At 35.5% G+C, this 27,545-nt stretch overlaps 1 protein-coding gene and 1 pseudogene across 10 annotated transcripts in view; one reads left to right on the forward strand and one right to left on the reverse strand.

The window, feature by feature from the left end:
• TRIM37 (tripartite motif containing 37) overlaps positions 1–27,545 on the reverse strand; it is an 88,122-nt gene that overhangs the window by 46,290 nt on the left and 14,287 nt on the right. For 6 of the 10 annotated variants that reach the window (XR_002830925.1, XR_002830926.1, XM_023759615.1 and 3 more), the window contains exons 6-14: positions 26,307–26,429; positions 24,326–24,449; positions 22,928–22,995; positions 19,659–19,783; positions 14,629–14,679; positions 13,526–13,607; positions 12,127–12,203; positions 4,021–4,215; positions 874–988 (exon numbers count right to left, since the gene is read on the reverse strand). Coding sequence is in view for 8 of the 10 variants with exons in the window: in XM_023759615.1 (XP_023615383.1) it covers positions 874–988; positions 4,021–4,215; positions 12,127–12,203; positions 13,526–13,607; positions 14,629–14,679; positions 19,659–19,783; positions 22,928–22,995; positions 24,326–24,449; positions 26,307–26,429 (960 nt within the window). In the remaining 2 variants the exon portion in view is untranslated. The remainder of the gene's footprint in view (positions 1–873; positions 989–4,020; positions 4,216–12,126; positions 12,204–13,525; positions 13,608–14,628; positions 14,680–19,658; positions 19,784–22,927; positions 22,996–24,325; positions 24,450–26,306; positions 26,430–27,545) is intronic. The other 4 variants (XM_014461694.2, XM_023759617.1, XM_006095627.3 and 1 more) reach the window with 2 other exon arrangements.
• LOC111827398 lies at positions 22,201–22,313 on the forward strand (annotated as a pseudogene).

Below are 27,545 nucleotides of genomic sequence, written 5' to 3' on the forward strand. Positions count from 1 at the left end.
TCTGAAAGTAAGTATTTATTCACATATTGCTCCCTCATCTATTAGCCAATTTTGGCACTTCAAAAGCTTCCACCCCATCTCATTTTCAATTGGCAGAAAGAAACATTCCTTACATATTTAGTTTACCGTGGTAAAATAAAAATTAATTAACTGATCCTCCCCAGTGCTCAATTCAACAATAGTGAGAATTCAAGATGGGGCAATTTTCAGTTGTTCTATAGCTTTGAATCCTCTAAATTCAAGACAGCATGGGGAAGAGAAATACAGAAGTCACTGAGAAAAACACAGAGAGATAACCTCAAACTAGAGCAGCACTGTAATACAATTTTATGCAATGATGCAAATGTTTCTGTATGCAATGCCCAATATAAGCATTTAAAATGGGGCCATGCCCTAGCTGGTTTGGCTCAGTGGCTAGAGTGTCAGCCTGAGGACTGAAGGGTCCCAGGTTAGATTCCAGTCAAGGGCACATGCCTGGGTTGTGGGCTCGATCCTCAGTAGGGGGCGTGCAGGAGGCAGCCAATCAATGATCCTCTCTCATCATTGATGTTTCTATCTCTCTCTCCCTCTCCCTTCCTCTCTGAAACCAATAAAAACATTTTTTTAAAAAAATTAAAAAAATAATAAAAATAAAATGTGGCCAGTGCAACTAAGGAACTGAATTTTTTTAAGTTTACATAGCTATATATGGCTAGTGGCTACTGAGCAGTAAAGACTTACAGGTTCAAAGGTGGTAAGAATGGAGAACAAAATAATTGGACTTTTCTACAAAATTACAAACAGCAAGAAGTACCCCAAATCTAATTATAAATGTTAACAGGCCAATAAGACAAAATAAAACACTAAACCCGAAATATGTATTATTGTTCTTACCTCTTTAAGGTTATTTATTTGTTGGATATAGCTAGTCTGTGCAGCCTCCAATTGAGTAATATACCAATGCTGGTCCCGGCATTTTTGAAAGAAAGTTGGTGAACGAACCTGAAACCTTAAAAAAATAGCTGCACATGAAAAATAATCCAAATAATAAAATATCATCAAACAAGCCTTGAATCTATAACTATAAATTCTAAAATTTTAAGTTTCATTATCATGTGAGGCCAAAATTCAAAATGTACTCAGAGCTCCTCATATTTCCCATTTATACATGTACTTTACAAATTATAGTAAAATAAGGTTCTGTAAAGTCATCTATAAATCAGTTGTCTAAACTTAAACTGTAGAGTTCTAAAGAAATACCATTACATATCATGGTTAACCTACTAAAGCATTATTTATTATAATAATCTAGCTAAAATACAAGGTTGATCATGACTCAAGAACAGGACCATACTATGCAGGAAGGAGGAAGCTAACATTTCTTGACTAGGTCAGGCCCTAGCAAAATAGGTAGTTTTTAGGCACTGCCCTTTTCCTTCCTTCTTCCATCTCAATTCCCCTATTTCCTGTTCCTCAGTAAAAAATGACTTAAAAGGTCAACTGCCCAGAACTGCTTTACAGTCCCCCAGTCTCATGTTATAAATAACCTATATTCATGTTCTAAATTATATTCCCAACCCCTCCAGAGAACACAAAATCAAAACTCTGCATATATCACAATATAGTATATTTTAGCTAGAGTTAAGAAAAAAAACAAATATCTATATTAATGCCTATGGTGAATAAATGACAGGGTCTTAATCTATTCAGAGCTATCTCTGTATTTAAAAAGCTAATATGTATTAAAGCAAAAGAAGCCTTCCACCTTTGTTATATAGCCAAATATGACTCCAATTACAGTGGAAAAAAATTACAGTAACATATAAAGATGTTTCTAAAGAGTAACAAGAGGCAAGGCTGATTTGGAAGCTTGCAAATCCTCTTTCTAGTCTTGCCAATCTTATGTTAACTACCATCCCATTCTTTTCCTACAATTTTACAGCTAGTGTAAGAAGCTACTGACCATGCCGAAACTGGTTTGGCTCAGTGGATAGAGCGTCGGCCTGCGGACTGAAAGGTCCCAGGTTCGATTCCGGTCAAGGGCATGTACCTGGGTTGCGGGCACATACCCAGTGGGAGATGTGCAGGAGGCAGCTGATCGATGTTTCTCTCTCATCGATGTTTCTGACTCTCTATCTCTCTCCCTTCCTCTCTGTAAAAAATCAATAAAATATATTTAAAAAAAAAAAAGAAGAAGCTACTGACCATCTAATAGTTATCTGCAGCAGGTGTCTATTTTCCGTAAGGATAGTCATGCAGCAGAGAGTGGAAAAAGTTTACTGGACCACCATTCTGAGTGGATAATGCCTAGCCAGTATCCTATATAATAAAAGCCTAGTATGCAAATTGTTCGACCGGGAGTTCGACCACTCGCTATGACATGCACTGACCGCTAGGGGGCGGCGCGGAACATGGTGGGCGTGGGCGATGAGGCGCTGGCAGCCGGCGGGCAGTGGAGTCGCTGCCAGCCCTGATGGGCCCCGACAAGAGTGGGACTGCAGCAGGATAGTGGAGCAGGTGAGTGGGTGGTGCCAGGCCAAGGCGGGTGGGAACAGGGGCCCGATTACCCCAAAGACAGCGATGGCGGCAGGAGTGGGGGCCACCACCTGGCTCCCAGGCACTGAGGGAACTGGGTGGGCGGCCCAGCCACAATGGAGCTACAAGGCTAGGAGTGCGAGCTAGAGCCCAATCCCCACAGACTACCCCGAGGGACCTCACCCATGCACGAATTTGTGCACCTGGCCTCTAGTACACAAATAAGATCTTTGAATGACTAATAAAAGCATGGTCAACCCTCAACATTTTTAGTGCCAAAACAAAAGCAAGCAACCCTGGCCAGTGTCTCTCAATGGTTGGAGCATCAGCCCGCATGCCCAAGGGTCAAGGGTTTAATTCCTAGTCAAGGGCACGTACCTATGTTGTAGGTTCACTCCCAGTCGAGGCATATGCAAGAGGCAACTAGTCAATTTAACTCTCTCACATACATTTTCCTCTTTCTCTCTCTCTCTTTGTCCCCCACCCCTTCCACTCTCTCTGAAAAAGCAATGGAAAAAATATCCTCAGGTGAGGATTAACAACAAGAACAACAAAACGAAAGCAAGCAGAAGATAAAATTCCTTAACTTTTTTTTATATAAAATAAATTGTTATTGATTTCAGAGAGGAAGGGAGAGGGAGATAGAAACATCAATGATGAGAATCATTGATCAGCTGCCTCTTGCATGCCCCCTACTGAAGATCAAGTTAAAACTCAGGCACATGCCCTGATTGGGAATCAAGCTGTGACCTCCTGATTCATGAGCCACACTGGCTGAGCTACACTTTTTTTCTTTCGTTAAAAAATAAATACATATCTATATGCTAATTGTTCCTCCAACCGTTTGACCAGTCACTATGATGCGTATTAACCACCAGGGGGTAGACACTCCAACCAGTACAGAGTCTATTTTTTAAGTATGCAAGCCCCCATTTGTAACATCAAATTAAAACATCTTGTAATGATGCCCAAAATTTCTGACTTGTGACGGTTACCCCAACATTAAATGGGGCTGTTGTGGTATGATAGTGTTTATGTTCTGTGCTTTCTTGCAAATAACACACTAACTAGTATCACTTAGTTTGATTCATCTCTATTCCCTTACTTTTCATTTGCTGTTATCTAGAAGGAACTGAAAATATTTTTGTGAAATTCAGCTTATAAAACCTGTCACCTTAATTTCAAGTGAAGAAAAAAAGCAAGTGACCGTGTTTTTGATTTGCAAATAGTGAGGTTGCAATAAGTTCAATGGATAAATAGAACCTTACTATATTTATTAGAAGTAGTTTTCTTTTTATGGAATTACTAACTAAATGTCAAACACATTTCTAACTTAAATTATTCACTGACTACACAGGACTCCTGAAAGAAATGGTTAAGAACATAGTAAGATTATAGTTGGTATGAATTTCAATATTCACCTTTGTTAAATAGACTTTTAAAATAAAGTTCTGGTGACATTATTCCCTCATGATAAAAACCACAGTATCAAATGTTTTCTATTACCTTAAAATTACTGTATCATTTTGTCGATTCAAGTATCCTTCATTTGCAAGTAAGTCCAAACGGAAAAATCTATTATAACCCCAGCATTCTCCAACTTCAAAGTCAGATGCAAACTCTCGAATGATGTTTTTCGTAGGATCATTGCAGGACTGATGAACCATTTCTACACGATATTCATATCTAACATTAAAAAAACTGAATATTAATATAGTTGGTAAACCAGAATAAAAAGACTCATCAAAACATTATGGTCATTAAGTAATTACCTGAGAAGAAACTTTATATACAATTACATTTCTTTCAGAAGGATTGTATTATTTATAAAGACAGCAGTGTTATGAATGGCCTATCCCAACATGACTGGCAGAAGGTCTCTCTTTCCTCCCAATATTGTTTATCAATATAGCAGGTATGAAACATCACCTCAGTAAATAAACAAATTTGTATAAAAAGTACTTTCAAAGTTACTTTTGTTTGTTTTAGCAAAGCTATATGCTTTTTCATATATTCATTACCTATATTTCTTCACATGTAAAAATTCTACCATTTCCTTTGAGATTTATCACCATGCAATTTTAAACTAAATAGTAAATTTTAAATACTCTATTTTTCCAATTCAAGTTAAAATAAATTAACTATGCATTCAGAAATTCAAGCCTATAAACTCTTCTAACAGAAAATAAGTATAAATTGGGAAAGCCAATATATTCAGATTTCCCTATCTTATAAAGTATAAAACTTTCAAGTCTCCAAACTCATTTTTACTAAGAAAGCATTATTATTACAAAAAGAAAGAAAAGTGAAGAAATAAAGATAATCAGAAGGAAGACTCAACACTAATGTGGACAAAAAAGAGGTTCTATGGAAAATAACATCACAGGGTAATGTGATCATAAATTCCTAAGTGCCCAGGTCATGGTGGGTAGTCATGCAGCAGGCCTATAATGTCTTTAGCAAGGTTTTAAGCCAGCCCTGTCCATTGTTCTTGTGCATCTAGGTTAATACACTTAGAAGTAATACCCCCTGAAGGGGTTAGTAAGCCTCAAGAAAGCACACAATCTTAACTATCCTTAATCCATTCCCCACCTTGCTTTCTCCAATCTTTCTCCCTTCCTAATTTCAAATGCATAAAAGCTGCTGCAAGCCTGCTATTCTTGGGAGCATTTGAAATCCTGTTCACCAGCATATGTCATCAGTCTGGCTCAAATACATTTTTATAAAAATTCTCTACAAGTTTGTACATTCTTACATCAGTAGTAACCAAAATGCTTCTCCTTTTTGGCGGAGGTAAATTTTGTATCTGTGTGTGTGTGCTTTTAATTTTATTTTTCAATTACAGTTTACATCCAATTTACTTTATATTAGTTTCAGGTGTACAGCAAGGTGGAGGTAAAATTTTTTTTAAATGTGTTTTTATTGATTTCAGAGATAGGAAGGGAGAGGGAGAGAGAGAGATAGAAACATCAATGATGAGAATCATTGATCGGCTGCCTCCTGCACATCCCCTACTTGGGATCTAGCCCACAACCTGGGCATGAGCCCTGGTCAGGAATCAAACCATGACCTCCTGGTTCATGGGTCAACACTCAACCACTGACCCACACCAGCCAGGCTGGAGGTAAATTTTTTAAAAAACACAATACCTCAACCTGCTATTTCTGCTGGCAAAGTAGACATAAGAAAAAAAATTACAGCCCTTTACCTACAAATACTATGTGTTAGTATTTCTTTAAGCACTGTCAAATTATTTTTATATTAGTGTCTCTCATGTGTTATCTAGATTGATGACACAAAGAACTAACCAGTACAAAAGCTGTGATTTTTTTTGACTGTCTACATTTTACAGAAGTCATGAAGCCAGCTCCGTAGTACAAAGGGTACCATTATATGTCCAGAAATAAACTCAAATATTCATGCACAATTGATTTTTGACAAGGGTGCCAAAATCTTTCAATAGAAAAAGAAAAGTCTCTTCAACAAAAAATTAACTCAAAATGGATCAACAACCTAAACGTAAGGGGTAAAACTTATTTTCAGAAGAAAACATGGGGATACATCTTCATGAATTCAAATTTGGCAATGGATTTATAGATTTGACTCCAAAAGTATAAGCAACAAAAGAAATCATAGATAACTTAGACTTCATTAAAATGAAAACTTTTTGTGCCCCAAAGGACATTATCAAGAAAATGAAAAGATAACCTACAAAATGGGAGAAACTATTGTCAAATCATATACCTGATAAAAATTTAGCATATGAGATAAAGAATACTTATAACAATTTAATAACAAAAAGACAAGTAACCCAATTGAAAAATGAGCAATGAACTTGAAAAGACGTTTGTCCAAAAAAAGTTATATACAAAGGCCACTAAGCACATAAAAAAATGTTCAATTTCACTGGTCATTAAGGAAATGCAAATCAAAACCACAATTAGATACCACTTCATACTAGGAGAGACATAAAATATATTTAAAAATGGAAAATAAGTGTTGTTGAGGATGTGGAGAAATACTAATTCATGTAAATTGCCAGTAGGAATGTAGAATGGTACAGCCATTGTGGAAAACAGTCTGGCAGTTCCTCAAAATGTTAAACACAGAATTACCATATAAACCAACTATTCCACAATTAGGTAGACATTAAAAAAAGAAAGCATATGTCCCTATAGAAACCTGTACATGAATATTTATAGAATTATTCATAATAGCCAAAAAGTGAAAACAATCCAAATGTCCATCAACAAACCAATGATTAAACAAATTGAGGTATATATGTACACTGGGTACTATTCAAACATATTCTCCTATATAATAAAAGGCTAATGTGCAAATCAACTGGACAGCAGAACGATCGGTCACTATGACGCACACTGACCACCAGGGGGCAGATGCTCAATGCAGGAGCTGCCCTCTGGTGGTCAGTGTGCTCCCACAGGGCAAGTGCCACTCAGCCAGAAGCCCTGAGCCAGGCTCATGGATGGTGAGCACAGCGGCAGTGGTGGGAGCCTCTCCTGCCGCCACTGTAGCGCTAAGGATGTCTGACTGCTGGCTTAGGCCTGGACTGCAATAGGGCGCAGGTCAGGTTGAGGGACCAGCCCCCCCACCCCTGTCCCTGCCCCAATTGCATGAATTTCGTGCACCGGGCCTCTAGTAAAGGAATAAAGTTCTGATATATGCTTCAACATGAGTGAACCTTGCAAACACTATGCTAAGCCAAACACAAAAGTTACAATATTATATGAACTTTTATACGAAATATCCAGAATAGGCAAATACATAGAGAGAAAGCAAAGTAGTATTTGTCTAGGAATGGGGGAAGGAAAGAATGGGCAGTGTTTACTTAATGGGTATAGGGTGTTCTGGGGTGAGGAAAACATGCTGAAATTAGAGAGAGGTGGTAATTGTACGACACTGTAAATGCACTACATTTCACTGAACTGCATATTTTTATATGGTTAATTATATTTCGTGTAAATTTCACCTAAAAAATAAGTTTTACTATTTTAAAAGTGAGTAGTGAAAACCTCAAAACTCACAGAGAAACAATCAAGAATACTGAAAAATTCAGGAAGATATTAATGCAGATGGTCAAATACATTCAGGAAAAGGATAGGTAGAAATTTAAAGTCAATATAAAAGTTTTTGAAAAATCAGTTCCTTTGTATGAAAAATCATATAATGCTTGAAAAAAAGTCATTTTTTCTCTGCATTAGTTCTTTAAAATCATGACTAATATAGACCTATTTTTCTAATAAATATGGCAATTAATCCAAGTTAAATTACATAGCACCTCAACTGCAATCTTAGATAAAACTAAAAACTTAAATTGGAATATTCCAACTTAAATTCTTTCCTTCTATCAAAATGAAAGTCTGAATAAATTTAACAACTGTTAAGTTAAAATTTTAGTCTGAGTAAAATTACTCCCTCAGAAAAATTCTACTCTTTCCTTCAACCACTCAAATTTCTGTTTCTAAAACAAGTCACTCAGCATATACTGTTAAGAGTCAATTCCAGGATGTCACTCAAGTGCAGATTTCCTCTGAAAGCCCACACACATGTGAATGCTAACACATACCTATTATATTGAGAAACTGAAGCATAATAAAATTATGAAAAAGTACTTCTGCAGGGTCCCAGGTGACATTAAAATCTACTAGACAATGATACAATAATTTTTTATTCCCTATTTTGACAGTTAAACTACCTCAACTGTTAAACTCTTAATTGCATAATTAAATGACATTTCAGTATTTGATGAAAAGTATTCAAAACTCTTCTCTAGGAGTACTGAAGCATTAACAGAATTAACAGATAAGATATCTGCTTTTTTCAGAACTTAACTTACCACAGTCTAGCTTTGTTATTATACCACTGCATATACAGTATCAGAACCATGTCCTACCGTTCTGTCCTTTATGCTTTAGTTGTCATGTATTTTACTTCTACATTTATAAACCGTAAAATACAATGTTAATATTTGTTGTTTAATAGTGAATTATCATTTAAAGTTATCTTAATAGTAAAGAAATTTTTAACTTAACCAAGCAATTTCCATTTCTGCTGTTCTTAATTTGTTTAGATTCAGATGTCCAACTAGTATTATTTTCCTTGTTAATGTACAGCAGGTGCTTTAACATTTCTTATAGTCCATGTTTGAAAATATGCCTGAAAATGTCTTTACCTTACCTTTATATTTTAAAAGATATTTTTGCGGGGTACAAAATCCTAAATTTTTTTTTTTCTTCAGCCTTTCTAAGACGTCCCTTTATAATTCCACTGGTATTGTTTCCAGTGAAAACTCTTGATTTCATCCTTACCTTTGTGCCTCTATAAATGCGTTTTTTTTCCACTGCTAGTTTTTTGTTTGTTTTCTTAAATATTTTTTTATTGATTTTTTGCAGAGAGGAAGGGAGAGGAATAGAGAGTTAGAAACATTGATCAGCTGCCTCCTGCACACCTCCTACTGGGGATGTGCCCACAACCAAGGTAAATGCCCTTGACCAGAATCGAACCTGGGACCTTTCAGTCCGCAGGTCAACGCCCAATCCACTGAGCCAAACCGGTTAGGGCTCCACTGCTAGTTTAAGATTTTCTGTTTATCAATAGTTTCGAGCAATTTTATTATAATGTGCTTTGATGTTCCCTTCATGTTTCATCTGCTTGTAGTTAATTGAGTTTCCTAAATCTGTGTGTTTAAATTTTTATCAAGTTTAGAAAGTTTTCCCCATTTTTCCTTTATTTGTTCTTCTGATTCCCTCCTTTAAGGACTCCAGTTATCTATACACTCGTAGAGGCCCGGCGCACAAAAATCTGTGCACTCAGTGGGGTCCCTCAGCCCAGCCTGTACCCTCTCGCAGTCTGGGACCCCTCGGGGGATGACCACCTGCTGACTCAGGCCCACTCCCCGGGGGATTGGGCCTAAGCTGGCAGTCAGACATCCCTCTGGCAGCCCGGGAGCCCTCGAGGCATGTCCACTTGCCAGCGGGGAGCAGGCCTAAGCTGCAGTTGGACATCCTTAGCGCTGCTGAGGAGGCGGGAGAGGCTCTCGCCACCACCGCTGTGCTGGCAGCTGGCAGCCTGGCTTGTGGCTGAGCAGAGCTTCCCCTGTAGGAGTGCACTGACCACCAGGGGGCAGCTCCTGCATTGAGCGTCTGCCCCCTGGTGGTCAGTGTGTGTCATAGTGACCAGTCATTCCCAGTCTTTCTGCTGTTAGGGTCAGTTTGCATATTACCCTCTTTATTATATAGGATTAAGTTGTTTCAGGTTGTTCTGTTTTGGAATTTGTTTTTCTATGCTTCATCTTGGGCAGTTTCTATTGCTATGCCTTCAAGTGTGAGTAATCTTTTCTTTTGCAATATCTAATCTGTCATTCATGCCATCCAGTATACTTTGCATTTCCAATATAATTCATTTTCAAGTTCAATTTGAGTCTTTTATATATCTCTACTTAACTTTTGAACAAATGGAATAGTTAGAACTGTCTTAAATGTCCCTGTTTCCTACTTCTCACATGAAAACCAAGCTGTCTTTTTTAAAGCCAGACATTCAAAGATTTCAAAAAATCTAAAACACAAGCTTTCTCATCAAATATTATTTCACTTCAAAAAAGTTATATTCGTGAAAATGGTCTTTATGTTAACACATAATTATAATTTTTAAGTGAATTAATAAAATTTTAAAAATCTTGTTTTAATTTCTAATTCAGATAATATCAATAGATATAATCCACATAAAGAAAAAGTTCTTGCTTAATTTTGATTGATTATTCTCATTATTGGTTATGTCTTCCCATCTCTTTGAATGCCAATTAAACTTTGATTGAACAGCACATATTGAATATTTTACTTTGTGGGGTGCTGGACATTTTGTGATCTTACAAATTTTCATGAGCTTTGCTCTGGGGTACAATTATTTGAAAATATGATCCTTTGAGATGTCGCTTTTATTTTTTAGGTAGGTCTAGAGCAGTGTTCAGTCTAGAACCTAGCTGTTCCCCTCTACTGAGGCAAATGCCTCATGAATTATAAATTTCTCCACTGTAATAGTGGGAACAGACAGATCCTGACCCTGTATGAGCACCAGACACCACTTCCTGTAATCCTTTCAGATTATTTTTTCCCCAAACTCAGCTTCCTTACAAATGAGCCCTAAACAGTACTCTGCTGAGTACTTGAAGGGAACACCCTACAGATCTCTGGAGCTCTCTGCCTATGCAGCTCTCTCCTCTCTGGTATTTTGTCCAATACACTCTAGCTACATTGGTCTTCCTGGACACTCAGTACTGTCTACTCCATTCAGGGAGTCTGCCACACTATCTCAGTTCACCCTCCTGAAAATTCTCTCACGGCTGTAAACTGGGGTAATCATAGAACTCATCTGTCCATTTCTTATCTATTGGGAATTGCTTCCATTGGTTGCCTCATGTCCAGTGCCTAGAAAATGTTTATTTTTCTCTTTTCTTTTTGGTTATTGCAAGAGAAAGGGTTACTCTTCTATTACTCCATTATAACTGAAAGCAGACATTTCATATCAAATCAAGAGATTTTAATGTAATAAAGTCAAATTTACTAATATGGTTTTAGATTCCACATTACAAATTACATTTACCAAACAAGCACTCGTTCAATTTGGTATAATGTCAAAGAAAAGTCACAATTATCTAAAACTGCTTTTTCAAATGTTCCTCCCTTTTTTACCACAAGAAAATTTTTTTTATTACTTTGGTAACAAAGACTTATTGTTATTGATCATTTCTCAGTGCATAAAAATACTGAATTATTATATTGCACACTTGAGACTAATATAATGTTATGTGTTAATTAGACTTCAATATTAAAATAAGTATGTTTATCCTTAACAAAAAGGAGATTAGTGGTTGCCCGGGACAGGGAAAGAGGAATAGGAAGTGACTGGTAATGGGTATAGAATTTCTTTGTGGGATGATAAAAATGTTATAAAATCAGGTATTAGGGATGTGTTGTAGAATTTGGGGAATAACACACAAAAAAAATCTACTGAATTGTACACTTATTTATAAGATAAATTTTATGGGAGTTAAATCATATCTCATTAAAAAAAACTTTTCTCAACTGCATGATATTCAAAATCTGTGAGGCTAGATTTTATATATAGACTTCAACCAACAGAACTTATTGCACACAAATTAAATATAGAAGCAGATATGGGAATCTAGCCATCTTCTTTTTAAGTATGTATCAAGAGATTTCCAAAAGTGCAAAATACATATATTTTTATCAGGAAAAAAATATTTATGTTAATACACAATAGGTTATTATTTTTAAATTAATACAATTTTTGTATTTTTTCCTCTGTTTTAACTTCTAATTCAGAAAGTATCACTAGATATAACACCCATAAAGAAAAACTCATTGGGGTTCCCAATAAATTTTAAGAGTATAAAGAGTCCTGAGGCCACAGAATTTGAGAACTGCCAGTCTATGTCATCATCCTATTCCTGGGATGTACACTTTCACAAATATAATACAGTAATTAACAAAACAGTTACTAAAAAAATTATAAAGAGGAATGTGCCAGTATGTAAACACACACTAAAGTTTGTTATTTAATCACATGTCTTACTTGGAAGTTTCAGGCAAGCCAGCTGAGAGTTCCAGAAACACAGATAAGTAGTAACCACGAACAACTCCATTTCCATCCTAAAAAAAAAAAAAAAAAGTTATAGAAATACAAATTCCAGCCACAATTAAAAAAAAAAAAATACAGACTAATATATGATATTTGGATTGGGAAGTACTTCTAAACTTAGAAGCAATAAGAAAAATAATAGAAAGACCGAAAGATTTGATTTTGTAACAATTCAAAACTTTTTTACATTAAGAAAAACACCTGATGGCTGCCTTTACAGCCACTTTCTGATGTAGAGAGGCATAACATGCACTCTAGAGTCTTGTTGGCTGGTTTGCTGTATATGTTATTGTTAATAATAAATGTTCCCTCCTGTTCAGATTGACAACAAAGTGGCACAGAAGCCAACTTGAAGAGATTAAATATGTGTAAATCCGTGAGTTCATAATATTTTTTAAAACCTAATCAATCACTTTCAGAGAATATGGAAAACTGGTAAATAACAGGAAAGAATCCTGCCTCTTCTAAATGAACTGTTATTGATTAATCAAATAATAAAGGAAAGTATCTCTTTATAAAAGTATGACAACTAATAAGTAAAAAAAACAAAACCCCATAAAATGAGAATATCACAGTTTTTGTTGTTGTTGTTTTGTTTTAAAATATATTTTATTGATTTTTTACATAGAGGAAGGGAAAGGGATAGAGTTAGAAACATCGATGAGAGAGAAACATCGATCAGCTGCCTCCTGCATACCCCCCACTGGGGATGTGCCCACAATCAAGGTACATGCCCTTGACTGAAATCGAACCTGGGACCCTTGAGTCCGCAGGCCGACGCTCTATCCACGAGCCAAACCGGTCAGGGCAGAGAATATCACTGTTTTGAGTGATATAGGCAATGAGCATCAATAGCTGCCAATATCACAAAGAGATGCGACTAGACATCATGTGATTTAAAAAACCAGCACTACTTACATTCTTGCCATAGGAATGAACTATGTATCTCATAATGCCACTGAATCCAGCTGCCAATTTACAGAAAATACATAGATCAAGGGAACATACTGAAATTTACAATGAGTATGCAATTAGCATACGTGTGCTCTGATGGCTTTCTGTATTTTATTTTTTAAAACTCTTTTAAGATAAGAATTTTAAACATGTCTTCTGAAGACAAGAATCTTCATACAAACAAAAAATAAGAGTCAACAATGTCTGGATTCATACTGTTCATATTTAATTCACTTTTCTGTAGAATTAGTAATAGAACTTATAAAGAAACATTAAAATTGTCTTTCTTACTCCACCAAAAAAGTGAACCAGTGTACTACAGAACCCTGAAAGAAAGATCTTCGGTTTAAAAGAATTATTAAAAATAGGAAAAACTTACTGGGTAAACTTTTAATCTCCAACAAAGTCCTGAAACTTGAAGAGGTGGACTGTAAACAGGATCTGCTCTCTGGCGTAAAGTGCTAAATTAAAAGAAAACCAATCAAATCAAAAGATCAAAACCAAAACCAACCACTTATGTTACTTACTTCAAGCCATGGACAAAGTAAAAGGTGACTAATCAAGTCAAGATTACACTGGATAAATTTATATATAGTTGCATTTAGAAATAAAATAAAATTTAATAATACTGAAATATTCAGCAGTATCTTCAGTTTCAGGTCACCTCAAAACTGTGATATTTAAGAGAAAAGGGAAATAAGTATACTAAATTTAATTACCATTTCAACAAGTAATCTTTCACCAATAAAGAAGAAAAAAAAAGTCTCTCTTTCATATCCCTGGTAGTATAATTATCCTTTTTTTTTAAATGGAAAAAACAAAAAGAGCATGTGCTAAATCTTAATGTATGTGGGGAAAGTCTTGGAAAGTTTATATTTTAGCCACAAAATTATCCCATAAGAAAAACAAATTATATATGAAGTGGTATAAATTCTGTTTGCCTTATTTTGATGGTTATCACCTCCTGAAATTTTCCTCCCCAGGCAAGACCTTATATTCTTGGTATGCAGTCCTTGAAGACAAATTTCTAGGACCTTTTTGTTTTACGTTCTTCATTCATAATCTTAGAGAAAAAGCAATAATGGCTAAAAAAAAATATTAACATGTAAATTACAAAGCTTAAAATAGTGACTTCTTGTCCTCACTTTGAGTTCAGAGAAAATGGACCCAAATGGACTTGTTATTATTACTTTTATTTCTAAAGATGGGTAAGGGCTCATCGACCCCTATCATCCCATTCACCCCATCTTAACAAAGGCCAAGTGGACCCTATTGTATAAGACATGACTCCCTTCCCCTGACTAGAGAAGCAATTAGTCCTGAAGAAATAATACAATCCAAACAAATGACCATTATGCTTCTAATAGGAAATTTGTTTCTTCTAAGACAACACTGAGTGTCACAGTTCATTAGTCTATATCCTACCCTGGAATAACACCTTCCTGGCACATACTAAAATCCAGAGTTGTCAAAAACTCTTACCTGAAATTCTCTAAAACAAAAGTAGCTGAATCATAAGATGGTACTAATTCACTAAAAAAAAAGGAAAGGCAAATTATTATTTGGCTTCTGTAAGTTTAATATTTCATTTAGTTAAAAAACAAAGTCCCTCAATAATATCTTAAAATTTTTATTAAATTAAGTCCCTAAGAAAATTTTTAATCCTTATTAAAAATAACATAAAATCAAATAAATTCATAAAACCATCAGAAGATTAATTACATCAAATGTTTGCAATGAAATAGAGGACTAAACAAATACTTTATAAAGTATCTTTTTTTTACAAGGCAATATATAATTAAGTATTAAAATAAGTATAAGAGACAAAACAGTACTCATAAAATAGGAAAAGGAAGAAACTGGTGCTTAGGCTAGAAACCTGAAATATAGAACCAATATAAACAGATTTAAAAACCAAAAGAAACAACAAAAACAAAAGACATCACAATAAATTCCCAAACTTCCATCTTCAGAACAAATTATGAGGAATACTGAGAGACCCTAAAGAGAATTTTTACTAGGAAATAAACCTAAGCAATATTATAGGATAAGAATACATAATCACAAAAGGGGCAAGCCTTAGGATGGACTAGCACATTAACAGTTCTTGGCAAAGCAAGATTACCCCAGGCAACTTTAGTGTCATAAGGGCTTCTCCAAAGAGAAATGAACTATGATCACATAAGGTAGGCACAATGATAGACCACCTGGCTGCTAAATATCCTTATATCATGAGAATAGTCTGTAGCATTTTCATTAGAATACCAGAGTCACAGTCACTAAAACTTTTATGATACAGACACTGCCATACACAGTACTGTAACACAGTGTTATACATTTAATATATAAAACTATAAATTTACCAATAAGATAAAACTGTAAGCCATTCACATCTTCTGATCTACTTACTGAAGTTCAATTCATGAAAATTTGTGATTACCAAAATAAGATGTAAGATCCATCCATACCATTTTCACACTATTATAGTGCCTAAAAAAATTTGTGGTTTGTGCCCTAGCTGGTTTGGCTCAGTAGATAGAGTGTCAACCTGCGGACTGAAGAGTGCCAGGTTCGATTCCAGTCAAGGGCACATGTCTGGGTTTCGGGTTCGATGCCGAGTAGAGGGCATGCAGGAGGCTGCTGATCAATGACCCTCATCATTGATGTTTCTATCTCTCTCTCCCTCTCCCTTCCTCTCTGAAATCAATAAAAATATATTAAGAAAAAATTAGTGGTTTGCCAGTAAAAATATAGATTAAAAAAATTCATTATTGTTTATTTTATAATAGCTCACATCTTTTTTCATGTCCTTTAGAGGTTATCTGAAATTGTGCCAATGTCAACCACTTGGCTTGCAAGTAAGGTACAGCTTTATCTTCTCATAGTTTTCTTTATTTCTTTACCTCCTCTACTCTGGTCTTTAAGATGACTGAATTTATTACTTTAAACAAAAAATTCTTATCTTTTATGTTCTACCTGAGGGCAACTATACAGTCTTATTTCCTACAACACCCCACCAATAGTCCTACAAATTCTGGTTGAAATTATTTCCTTGCTATCCTCCAAATATAGCAGCTCCTATCACATCCTAAATATGTTTCAAGATCTTCTATGATTTCTTTCTAGATTATAAAGTTTTGACCACACTAGTCTTTTCAGAATTTCTGACAGAAAAGTATATAACTGAGTAACACCTACTGGAATTTAAGTTACAATTCTCTACTATTTAATTTGAAATATATACTCAGTAAATTAGTTCCTCTTCCATGTCTCCTTTGCAGCACCCACAACAGCACTGAGCACATAGTCTTGAATAAATAACATTGCATTTGCTTAATGACCTTTTATTCTCCATTGTGGCTCCATCACTAATCATCAACTGATGGAATTTCACCCAGTCCCATGATCTTAAAACTTAGAACATTCACCACTGCTTTGCACATCTAAACTTTGGTCTGTAACTTAATGTCAATAAATGTGGCCTTTCTTATTTGGCCCTCTTTCTTTGCTGATCAATGCACCAACATATGAACATACCTGTTTCCTGTGTACTGATTGCCACTCATAAACTAAGTTTATAATAAAAATTATGGTTCAGTTATAAGACAAAATTTCCAGTAAGAATAAGCATTCCTGGTGAGAGGGAGTACTACAGGGACCTTCACCCATGGGAAGCTCCCTAATTATCAGATTTGTAAAAAAAAGAAAAAAAATTTTTGGTGGTTTCTTCTTTATCGATGTGCCTTCTGCCTCCTCCCTCCCAATTTCAGTCCCTTCCATCTACACCCAAAAAAAAGAAGGTAGTGAAAGCATGGGATTGTCAAGGTCCTGAGACCCATGGGCAGTTAGAAAGGGAACAGAAACCAAAACAATCACTGCATATGACAGAGATTGATACTCAAGAAGTATAATAAAGCAGAGTTGCCTGCTATATCAATGAATCCAAACCTCAGTGCAGAATTACTTAGGATGCTCATGATTCCTTTTCTGGATACCACCACCAAAGATCGTCAGAGAACAGGGCTGGGAATACACCTTTTGGTAAAACACTACAGCTGACTCTGACACAGGTGATCTGTGTAGCATAATTTGAACTGAAAACTACATTTTTATTTATGATATTTATGCCAAAACTGGTTTCATTCCACTGATGATTGAATGGGTTTTTAAAAAATCTTCAAAACTGAAATGGCTGACCACATTATCAAAAAGGCAGCCTTGGAATATTAGTGAACATCTTAGTTCACCCAGTTTTACTTAATGATAGCACACACCCAGCTCTTTTAAAATTATTCAGTGTTTTAGTAAAATATGACTACTGTATCTGGTTTGTTAATTCAGAAGGAAACAAAGACATCAATCAGTGAGAACTCCCAGAGTTCTCATCAGAAAAACTTTGTCCTTCTGTTTATAGAACTGTGGGTGGTCATGATCCTCAGGATTGCACCTGTGATCAGGAACAAGGGCTTACATCAGTGATTCTAAATCAGGGTCAATTTTGCCCCCAAGAAAATTCTGGAAATGTTTTTGTCACAACTAAAAAGGGAGAAGTGTTTCTGGTGTCACATCCTACATTATTCAGGAAAGCTCCCTCCAACCCACAAAAACTCATCCAGCTCAAAATGTCATCAATGCCTAGGTTAAAAAACCCTGGCTTACACCAGTCTAGTACAACCACATATTAGAGAAAAAGGCAGCTAAACACATGAACCTCTTTATAGGGCGGCTCCTTTTTAAATTTTTCTTTATTGATTAAGGTATTACATATGTGTCCTTATCCCCCCATTACCCCCCTCACCCCCCTGGTGTCTGTGTCCATTGGTTAGGCCTATATGCATGCATACAAGTCATAAGGCTGTTTCTTAAATGTACCACAGTTCTCAAAATGCTTGATAGTATTTCATAAGCCATCTCTAAAGTTTAAGATGAACTAAAGTCTGTCACCCCAATATATTTCTCTGAAGCAGTGGTTTAACCTCTCATCTTAGGAATAAGCTGAGAGTTAAAAAAATAAAAAAAGACTACAAACTCCTATCTGTAGCCAATGTTATAGACTGAATTATGTCCCCCCAAATTCATATGTTGAAGCCCTAACTTCCAGCATGACTATATTTGGAGACCTTTGGGGAGGTATTTAAGGTTGAATGATGTAATAAGGGCAGGACCCTAACCCTAACCAGGGTTTGTTAATTAACAAACAATATGCCTCGTTTCTTTAGAAGAGGAAAAGACACCAGAGAAAGATACCTTTTCTATGCATGCAGATAAAAGGTCATGTTAAGGACAGAGCAAGGAGCCAGCTGTCTACAAGACAAGAGGAGAGCCTCACCAGAAATCACATTTTCTAGCACTTTGATGTTAGACTTCTTCACCCCAGAACTGAGAAAATAAAATTCTGTTGTATAAGCCATCCATTTGTTGTATTTCGTTATGGCAATCCAAGCAAACTAATATGCTCACAGAGATTTTATTTCAAATGTCCTGGGGGTATGGGCCAACAGTGGTAAATTTCCAAAAGAATCCCAAGTGAATCTAACATACAACCAGTGTTAAGAACCACCACTCTTAACATCACAGGGTAATTTAAACACGCTTAAAAAAATATGCTGTTCAGAAGAATTCTAAGACTGCCCAGGGTAAAAACTAAAAAGATACATAAAAAGCAACCAACTATTATTTCCAGATCTTTTAGGATCTGGAGATAACATCTTATCACCATTAAAATCTTTTGGCATTTCATGCTTTATGTGTTTTCCTTTTGAGAACATACATGTAAATGAGTTATAGTCACTGTGTAATAAGATATAAGTAAACTCAAAGGTAAATAAAAGAATGGATATGAGAAAACATGGCTGGACCTTGAGAACATTATGCTAAGTAAAACAAGTCAGACAGAAAGAAAAGTGCTATATGATCTCATGTATATGAGGAATCTTTAAAAGAGAGGTCAAAAAGTACCAACTTCTAGTTACAAAACAAGTTTATAGAACTATATTTTACAGCATGGTGATTATAGTAATAACACTGTATTGCATATCTGAAACCTACTAAGAGAGGTCTTAAGAAAAAAATGTTTTCTATGTATGGTGATGGATGTAAAATATAATCTAGACTAATTGTGGTATCATTTCTCAGTATATAAAATATTATATCATTACATCATCCTGAAACTAACAGGATGTTATTTCAATTATATCTTAATTTGAGAAAAGGAATGAACGGACAGACATGAAATAAAATGTGATCAATTGTTTCTTCTCTATAGTATGGAAGATGAAGATCTAGGAAGAAACCAATTCCTAATTCACTACCACCCTCTCTTTTCACTAAAAAATGTATAAGTCCACAAGAATTTTTTTAAACCAGATTTATATGCATAAAGTTCACTAGACCACATTATTATAAACAGAACCTTAAAAATGAAGCAAAGAAAAACAGCGTTTTTTAAAAACGATTATGTGCATTTGCACATAAACTTAATATGAAAATGAAATTTAAAAACTGTGTCATACCTGGTAAAATCTGGTGGAACAGGAGTGGTAACAAAGGATGCCATGGGCTTGCGATGAACTTGCTGAAACATCATGAGGATCTCTGAGCTCTTAGATATCAACTCACTCTTACTACAAGATCGTAACTGTGTGAGGAAAAAAAGTACCTGACTAAATAAACAAAATTACTCTTCAGTGGCAAATAAAAATTGTTTTGGTTATATACTGAAAAAAATGAGGTTAAAAAAATAGAATGACTTAAAGTGGGTTTTAGAATGAAAAAATCTACAAAAAATCTAGGTTATTTATTTCTATTCTAAACAATATAGTCAGGGAGTAAGTGTATTTGATTTTAAAGCATTTTTCTCTCCTCATATCTTAGGGTAAATCAAATTTTTAAAAACTACAAATATACTTTGCACTACAGTGAAGCCATTAGGTATACTAATGAACAAACTCCTATAGGTTTATAGCCTTCAAATAGGTTTTCTCAAAATGTATTCCAGGGACCAGAGAAACATTAAGATGTAATGCACACACAAAAAGTTTTAAGCTATATCGATTTGGGAAACAGCCAAAGGTAAAAAAGTGATAAATCCAACTTTAGTAAAATAAGCATGGTAGTTAAGACTACTAATTTGTATTCAAAACAACTAGTTCAAAGTTCTAGTTCTGCTACAAACTAATTATATGATGCTGTCAGTTCATTTGTAAAACTGAAATAATATCTATGATTGTTTTGCTGGGTTTAACAATCATGAAGTTGAATGTGAAACAGCTTTGGAAACTATTAAGAGCTAAACTGTGTCTCCCCAAAACTCATGTTGCAGTCCCAATTCCTCAGAATGTAATAGTATCTATCTATCTATCTATCTATCTATATATATATATATATATAAAAGCCTAATATGCAAATTGTCCCCTCAGGAGTTCGACCAGGAGTTCAATCTCTCGCTATGACATGTGCTGACTACCAGGGGGCAGCCTGGGAAGGGAGGCCCTGATCGCAGGCCAACCCTAGGGACACTACCTTGCATGAATTTCATGCACCGGGCCTCTAGTTTGGAGATAAGGTCTTTAGAAAACAGAGAGAAAGCAGCCATTCACAAACCAAACTGAAGGACCTCAGGGGAAACCAAACCTGCCAATATCTTGATGTAAACCAGCCTCTAGAATAGCCATGGGCAAACTACGGCCCGTTTGAAATGAATAAAACTAAAAAAAAAAAGACCGTACCCTTTTATGTAATGATGTTTACTTTGAATTTATATTAGTTCACACAAACACTCCATCCATGCTTTTGTTCCGGCCCTCCAGTTTAAGAACCCATTGTGGCCCTCGAGTCAAAAAGTTTGCCCACCCCTGCTCTAGAACAATGAAAATAAATTTTTATTGTTTAAGCCTCCCCCAAGGATATGTTTTTATTGACTTTGCAGTGGTTCTCAACCTTCTGGCCCTTTAAATACAGTTCCTCATGTTGTGACCCAACCATAAAATTATTTTCGTTGCTACTTCATAACTATAATGTTGCTACTGTTATGAATCGTAATGTAAATATCTGATATGCAGGATGGTCTTAGGCGACCCCTGTGAAAGGGTCGTTCAACCGCCAAAGGGGTCGCGATCCACAGGTTGAGAACCACTGCTTTAGAGAAAGAGTAAAGAGTAAGGGGGATAGAGGCAGGGAGGGGAGAGGGAGTGAGAAAGAGAAAGAAATATTGATGTGATAGAGAAACATCGATTGGTTGCCTTCTGTACATGCCCCGAAAGGATCAAACCAGCAACCCAGGTATGTGCTTTAAAAAAAAAACAAACTTTTTTGAGGAATAACTGACATAAATGATATAAGATAAACTGCATGTATTTAAAGTGTGTAATTTGATTAAGTTTTGACAAATGTATATACCTGTGAAGCCATCACCATAGTCAAGATAGTGAACTTTACCATTATCTCCCAAAATTTGTTTGTGCCTGTTTGTAAGCTCTCCTGTTTCCTTCCCCCTCCAGACAACCTCCTATCTGCTTTCTTTCATTATAGATAAGTTCCCATTTTCTGGAGTTTTATGTAATTGGAATCATACACATTACGTACTCATTTTATGTCTGCCTCCTTTTTTGAGCAAAATTACTTTGCAATTTGCTCATATATCAATTGTAGCTTTATTTGTAAAAGCCAAAAAAAAAAAAAAAAAAAAAGCACAACCCAAACAGCCATAAATAGCTGAATGAAAAAACAAATCATGGTATATAACATACAATAAAATACTACTCAGCAATTAAGAAGGAAAAGCAGCCCTAGCTGGTTTGGTTCAATGGTTAGAGTGTCGGCCCACAGACTAAAGGGTCAAGGATTCAATTCTTGTCAAGGGCACATACCTTGGTTGCAAGCTCAATCCCGGGCCTGGTCGGGGTGCATGCAGGAGGCAACCAATCAATGTGTCTCACATCGATGTTTCTCTCTAACTGTACCCCCCCTTCCACTTCTAAAAAGCAATGGGAAAAAATATCCCTGGGTAAGGATTAACAAACAAAAAAAAAAAAAAAGGAAAGGCAAATGAATATTGTGCTCTCTTTAGCAGCACACATACTAAAATATGAACAATACAGAAAAGATTAGTATAGTCCCTGCACAAGAGTGACACGTTAAAAAAAAAAAGACGAGTATACCAAATAGTTATGTAACACTACACAATTATTTATTCATTCACTATATACTTAACACTCACCTACCAGCAAACTAAAATATAAACTCTATACCAGGGGTGGGCAAACTTTTTGACTCGAGGGCCACAATGGGTTCTTAAACTGGACCGGAGGGCCGGAACAAAAGCATGGATGGAGTGTTTGTGTGAACTAATATAAATTCAAAGTAAACATCATTACATAAAAGGGTACGGTCTTTTTTTTTTTAGTTTTATTCATTTCAAACGGGCCGAATCCAGCCCGCGGGCCGTAGTTAATAAAAACACTAAGTTTATAATAAAAATCACATAGTATATATAGGTAATTGGCAATAATATTCTGTCTCAAAGGCACCACTTAAGTCACAAAGTGAGAGACTTAGATGCTATGCACCATTCTTACAAAACAGAATAAATCTTAATTTTATTTAGTTCCCAAACCTGATGGAGAAAACATGAGAAGCATCAGCTAAATCCTATTTCATAAAAATCCCTAGTATAGCACATAGATCACAAGATCTTTTGATCTTATATAATCGCTATTAAAAAGAATTTTAAAGCATATGGAAAAAAAGGGTAAAGACTTCATTACATTTAATATTTCATCACCTGGTGCTCTACCTCCTGAAGTAAGGATTCCAAAAGCTCTGTTTCTTGTGTTAGAGAAGTCTTCTGACCTATTTAAAAATAGCAAAACACCAATACTCATGTTCATTATTGTTTTAATAATAAAATTAACTTTCACGAAATACATTCAATTACAAGAAATTAATTTTAGGAAAGCAAAACTTCATTACAGCTATCCTAAAAATTTTTCTCAGAGCTTTAAGAGGTTGATTCTACATTCTAATAGCTCTGACAAGAGGATTTCAGAACCAACCCTAACTACAGTTTTAAACAAAATGTAATTTAGACTTTATTAAATTCATTTAAGAAATATGCCGAAACCGGTTTGGCTCAGTGGATAGAGCGTCGGCCTGTGGACTGAAGGGTCCCGGGTTCGGTTCTGGTCAGGGGCATGTACCTGGGTTGCGGGCACATCCCCGGTGGGGGATGTGCGGGAGGCAGCTGATCGATGTTTCTCTCTCATCGATGTTTCTGACTCTCTATCTCTCTCCCTTCCTCTCTGTAAAAAAATCAATAAAATATATTTAAAAAAAAAAAAGAAATATACAATGACAATATACTTTGTAAAGAAATTAATGTTATTGCTTCTTCCAAAAGGGCTATAATAGTTTAGAATAGTAAACTTTTTACTCAGTCAACTATTCTGAAATAATTCCTCCACAAAACTTAAGTGTGGCATAAAAAAAAAAGTAAGTGGGACAGATATTTATGTTTACTGTCAGCAAAACGTTATGTTCTTTGAACATAAGAAGAACCTGTAAAAAAAGAATGCCCCAGCCCTAACCAGTTTGGCTCCGTGGATAGAGCATCGGCCTGCGGACTCAAGGGTCCCAGGTTCGATTCCGGTCAAGGGCATGTACCTTGGTTGCAGGCACATCCCCAGTGGGGAGTGTGCAGGAGGCAGCTGATCGATGTTTCTCTCTCATCGATGTTTCTGACTCTCTATCCCTCTCCCTTCCTCTCTGTAAAAAATCAATAAAATATATTTAAGAAAAAAAAAAAAAAAAAAAGAACACCCCAAAGTTCTCAAGAAACTGGAAAAACACAGGAATAAAGGAATCATTATTACAGAAATTATTCTCAAAAAGGAAGAAAGAAACTGCTTCATAGGTTAAAAAGAAAGTTAACAAGATAGGCATACTAGCCTAATCAGACCATTGTCTTTTTAAATCACAAAGTCTGAAGAGCTGGAAGCATTTCCAGTGAGGCTAATAGAAGTTATATTAATTTGGAGTAATGTTTTTGATAAGGGGAACACTTAATAGGAGGAACTTTTATTTTTAAACCAATCTTTCCCTAGCCTAAAGAACTCACCAACCTTTTCTCTTCAAAGATTGTACCTGAGCCCCAGTTACTCCAGCAGCATAGAAAAACACTCACCCATTAGTGTTATAAGCTTATTCTTCAGCTGTGTGTCTAGCCTTGCAATCATCATCTCCACTGCATTCCTAATTTCCCGAACACGCTCATCTTTCGCATTTCTTACAGCTTCTACATTTCTTTCCTAGAAAATAAACAGGTAGCAGGTTAGAATCCCAGTCTGGGCACACACCTACGTTTGGGGTTCATTACCCAGTTGGGGCACATATGACAGGCAACCAATCGTTTTTTCTCTCTCACATCGATGTTTCTCTCTCTCTCCCCGCCCCCGCCCCCCATTCCTCTTTGTAAAATCAATAAACATATCCTCAGGTGAGGATTACAACAAAAAAATAATAAATTAAAGAAAAAAAAGCATAAACTAATAATCCTTTTTAATAATTCATATATCATAGAAAAATCATGGCCTTAAAAACATTGTACATTGAAATGAATCAGGAAATATATTTCTTAAAATTAAACAATAAAGCTGGGCTGGTGTGGCCCAGTGGTTGAGCGTCAACCTATGAACCAAGTAGGGGACATGCAGGAGGCAGCCAATTGATAAATCTCATAACTGATGTTTCTATCTCTCTCTCCCTCTCCCTTCTTCTCTGAAATCAACAAAAATAGTTTTAAATAAACAATAAACCATAAACAATAAATAAATAAATAAAGTATAAATAAAAGATAGGTATGTAATTACAAAAATTGGTTTAGGTAACATACAGAACACATACTCAAAGCCCCAATTATATCTCTTATATGAAACCATTTCAAACCAAAAGTTTACTAAAGCCATTTCACATCGTGCAAAACCCTAAAATAATTTTAAAAAATTTTAAACCATATCTTCAGAAGTTTTCTTTTTTTAGAAGAAAAAAATAGATTTTCAAAGACTGCAGAGTACATAGAGATTTTTTAACAGCGAAACTCAGAAAAAAGCATCATTTCCTATACTTACTATTAGTATAAATGCAAGCAGTAAGCATCGCAACCTAGAATACTCTTCCTAATAACCACATTATAATATTGCCAAGAGAAAACAGAAAAAAAAAAGGTAAAGGCCAAATAATTTTGTAGATAGTATACATACAACTCAAAAACATTACTTTCTGTATAAAAAAAGTTATAATGATCTGAAACTTTATTCCTGAAGGGGGATAAAGATGACATCTTAAGTTAGGAATGGTCCACAAATCTCATTTATAACAATTATCAATTTGGCAACTTTAAACAAAATATATTCCAAAAGTATATATAGTATTTAAATGTTTGAAGCTTAATGAATTTTCCCATAGAACTATTATAAATGGTAAATAGCTCACCAAAACTGTTTGACCCATACAGCATCTAAAGAGTACTGTTAAATATTACTCTTTTAATTCTGCAGAGTTCGAATTCAGGACATCAGAAATAATTCATTCCTTTGCAGCAGAAACCCCAAAAGCTGGGGGCCCAAAGAATGAATAATTTAATGAGTTTCTAAAAGTCAATATTGAGTGTATAACAAAACAGGCTTATTTAACTCATTAACTGATTCTCTATTTCTGCATAAGAGACAATTCTCTGGCTTCAACTACAGAACAGGCTAGGGGTTTAGACTCTAATTCCTCGGCTAGGGTGACTATAAATATATCCTATCAAATTTTCAAATTTTGCCCGGCTGGCATGGCTCAGTGGTTGAATATTGACCTATGAATCAGGAGGTTACGGTTCAGTTCCGGTCGGGGCACATGCCCAGGTTGCAGGCTTGATCACCAGTGTCGGGTGTGCAGGAAGGAGGCAGCTAATCAATGACTTTCATCATTGATGTTTCTCTCTCTCTCTCGCTCCCTCTCCCTTTCTCTCTGCAATCAACAAAAAATATATTTAAAAATATATATATGCCTAAAATTATTTTAAATCTTAATTTCAACATCTGATTGATTTATATTATAAAAATATATATTACATAGTATAGACTATAAAAAGGATAATCATCTTTTAGTAGTAGTCTTACCACTTCTTGAACTAAGCTGATTAGTTCCATGAGACGCCGACGAAGTTTAGCTACCTCTTCATTCACTTTAGTAACATGCTGCTCGTAAATTTCCGCCAAAGGTTTAAAGGTATGTCCACCGTGCTATTTAAATTAATAAAATAGTTAAAAAAAAACATTTTCATATATCGCATCTGCATTTACATTCCTTTATTAACACTCTATGAACACTAATATACTGGCAAGTATTTCCAAATGAATTTTATTTTTTTGGCTGCCTTTGTTAAAATAAGTCACAGCTTGCTTAAAGTCACTTGGCCCATGTAAAAAATCCTTCAATTGTAGATAAAGATCATAAGCAAAATGTTTACACTGATCTAGAAATCTTCACTCATTAGAAAGAACCAAGATCCTTAATCATGGCTCAAAGCAGCTGACACAACCTCATTTGTCACTCTTCTCTTGATCAGCACTAGCCTTCTGTCCTCCCATCAGGCCTTTGCAAAAGTAACTCGTACTTATTCAAAAATAATTCTCCTTCATCTTCCCTCCCAAACTCTCCACCTCCTAACTCCTACTCATCCTTTGGAACTTAGCTCAGGATTAGAGGGTCAGGTCTCATAGTTATCCATTCTTATCAGACTGTATACTTATTCCTAATATCTATTATAACAATTAAGTACATAGCTAGTTATTTGATATCTATCTTGTTAATCACTGAATACCTAGTCTCTAACACAAATGAATAAATTAGAAAGACATTTGAGGAAAAGACCCATGGTACACTATTAGCAAAAGCAATAAACCCATTCTTCATGCCACAAAGAGTTACTGCAGAGACAGAAGGCCCATACAATTTAGCCTTACAAATCCAGTTGTTTTCAAAGAACAACTTTTTAAAGCTAACAGCCTAAAATCAATTTCCTATCCAATTTATGTACTGTATTTCATCACAATCTCTGGACTGGTAAGTAGAACTTAAATTTCTATTACAAGGAATTTCCTGTAACAGAAAAGTACTTATTAGAATTGTCTTATTTGCCCAGCCGGTATGGCTCAATTGGTTGAGCCTCGGGCCATGCATCAAAAGGCCACCGGATCGATTCCCAGTCAGGGTACATGCCCAGGTGGATGGCTCGATCCAAAGGAGGGGGCATGCAGGAGGCAGCTGATCTATGTTTCTCTCTTATTGATGTTTCTATCTCTCTCCCCCTTCCTCTCTCTTTAAGATCAAAACATTTTTTAAAAAGAAAGAAAAAA

The sequence above is a fragment of the Myotis lucifugus genome, unplaced genomic scaffold (assembly GCF_000147115.1).
Source record: "Myotis lucifugus unplaced genomic scaffold, Myoluc2.0 scaffold_158, whole genome shotgun sequence".
In the NCBI taxonomy this organism is placed as follows: Eukaryota; Metazoa; Chordata; class Mammalia; order Chiroptera; family Vespertilionidae; genus Myotis; species Myotis lucifugus.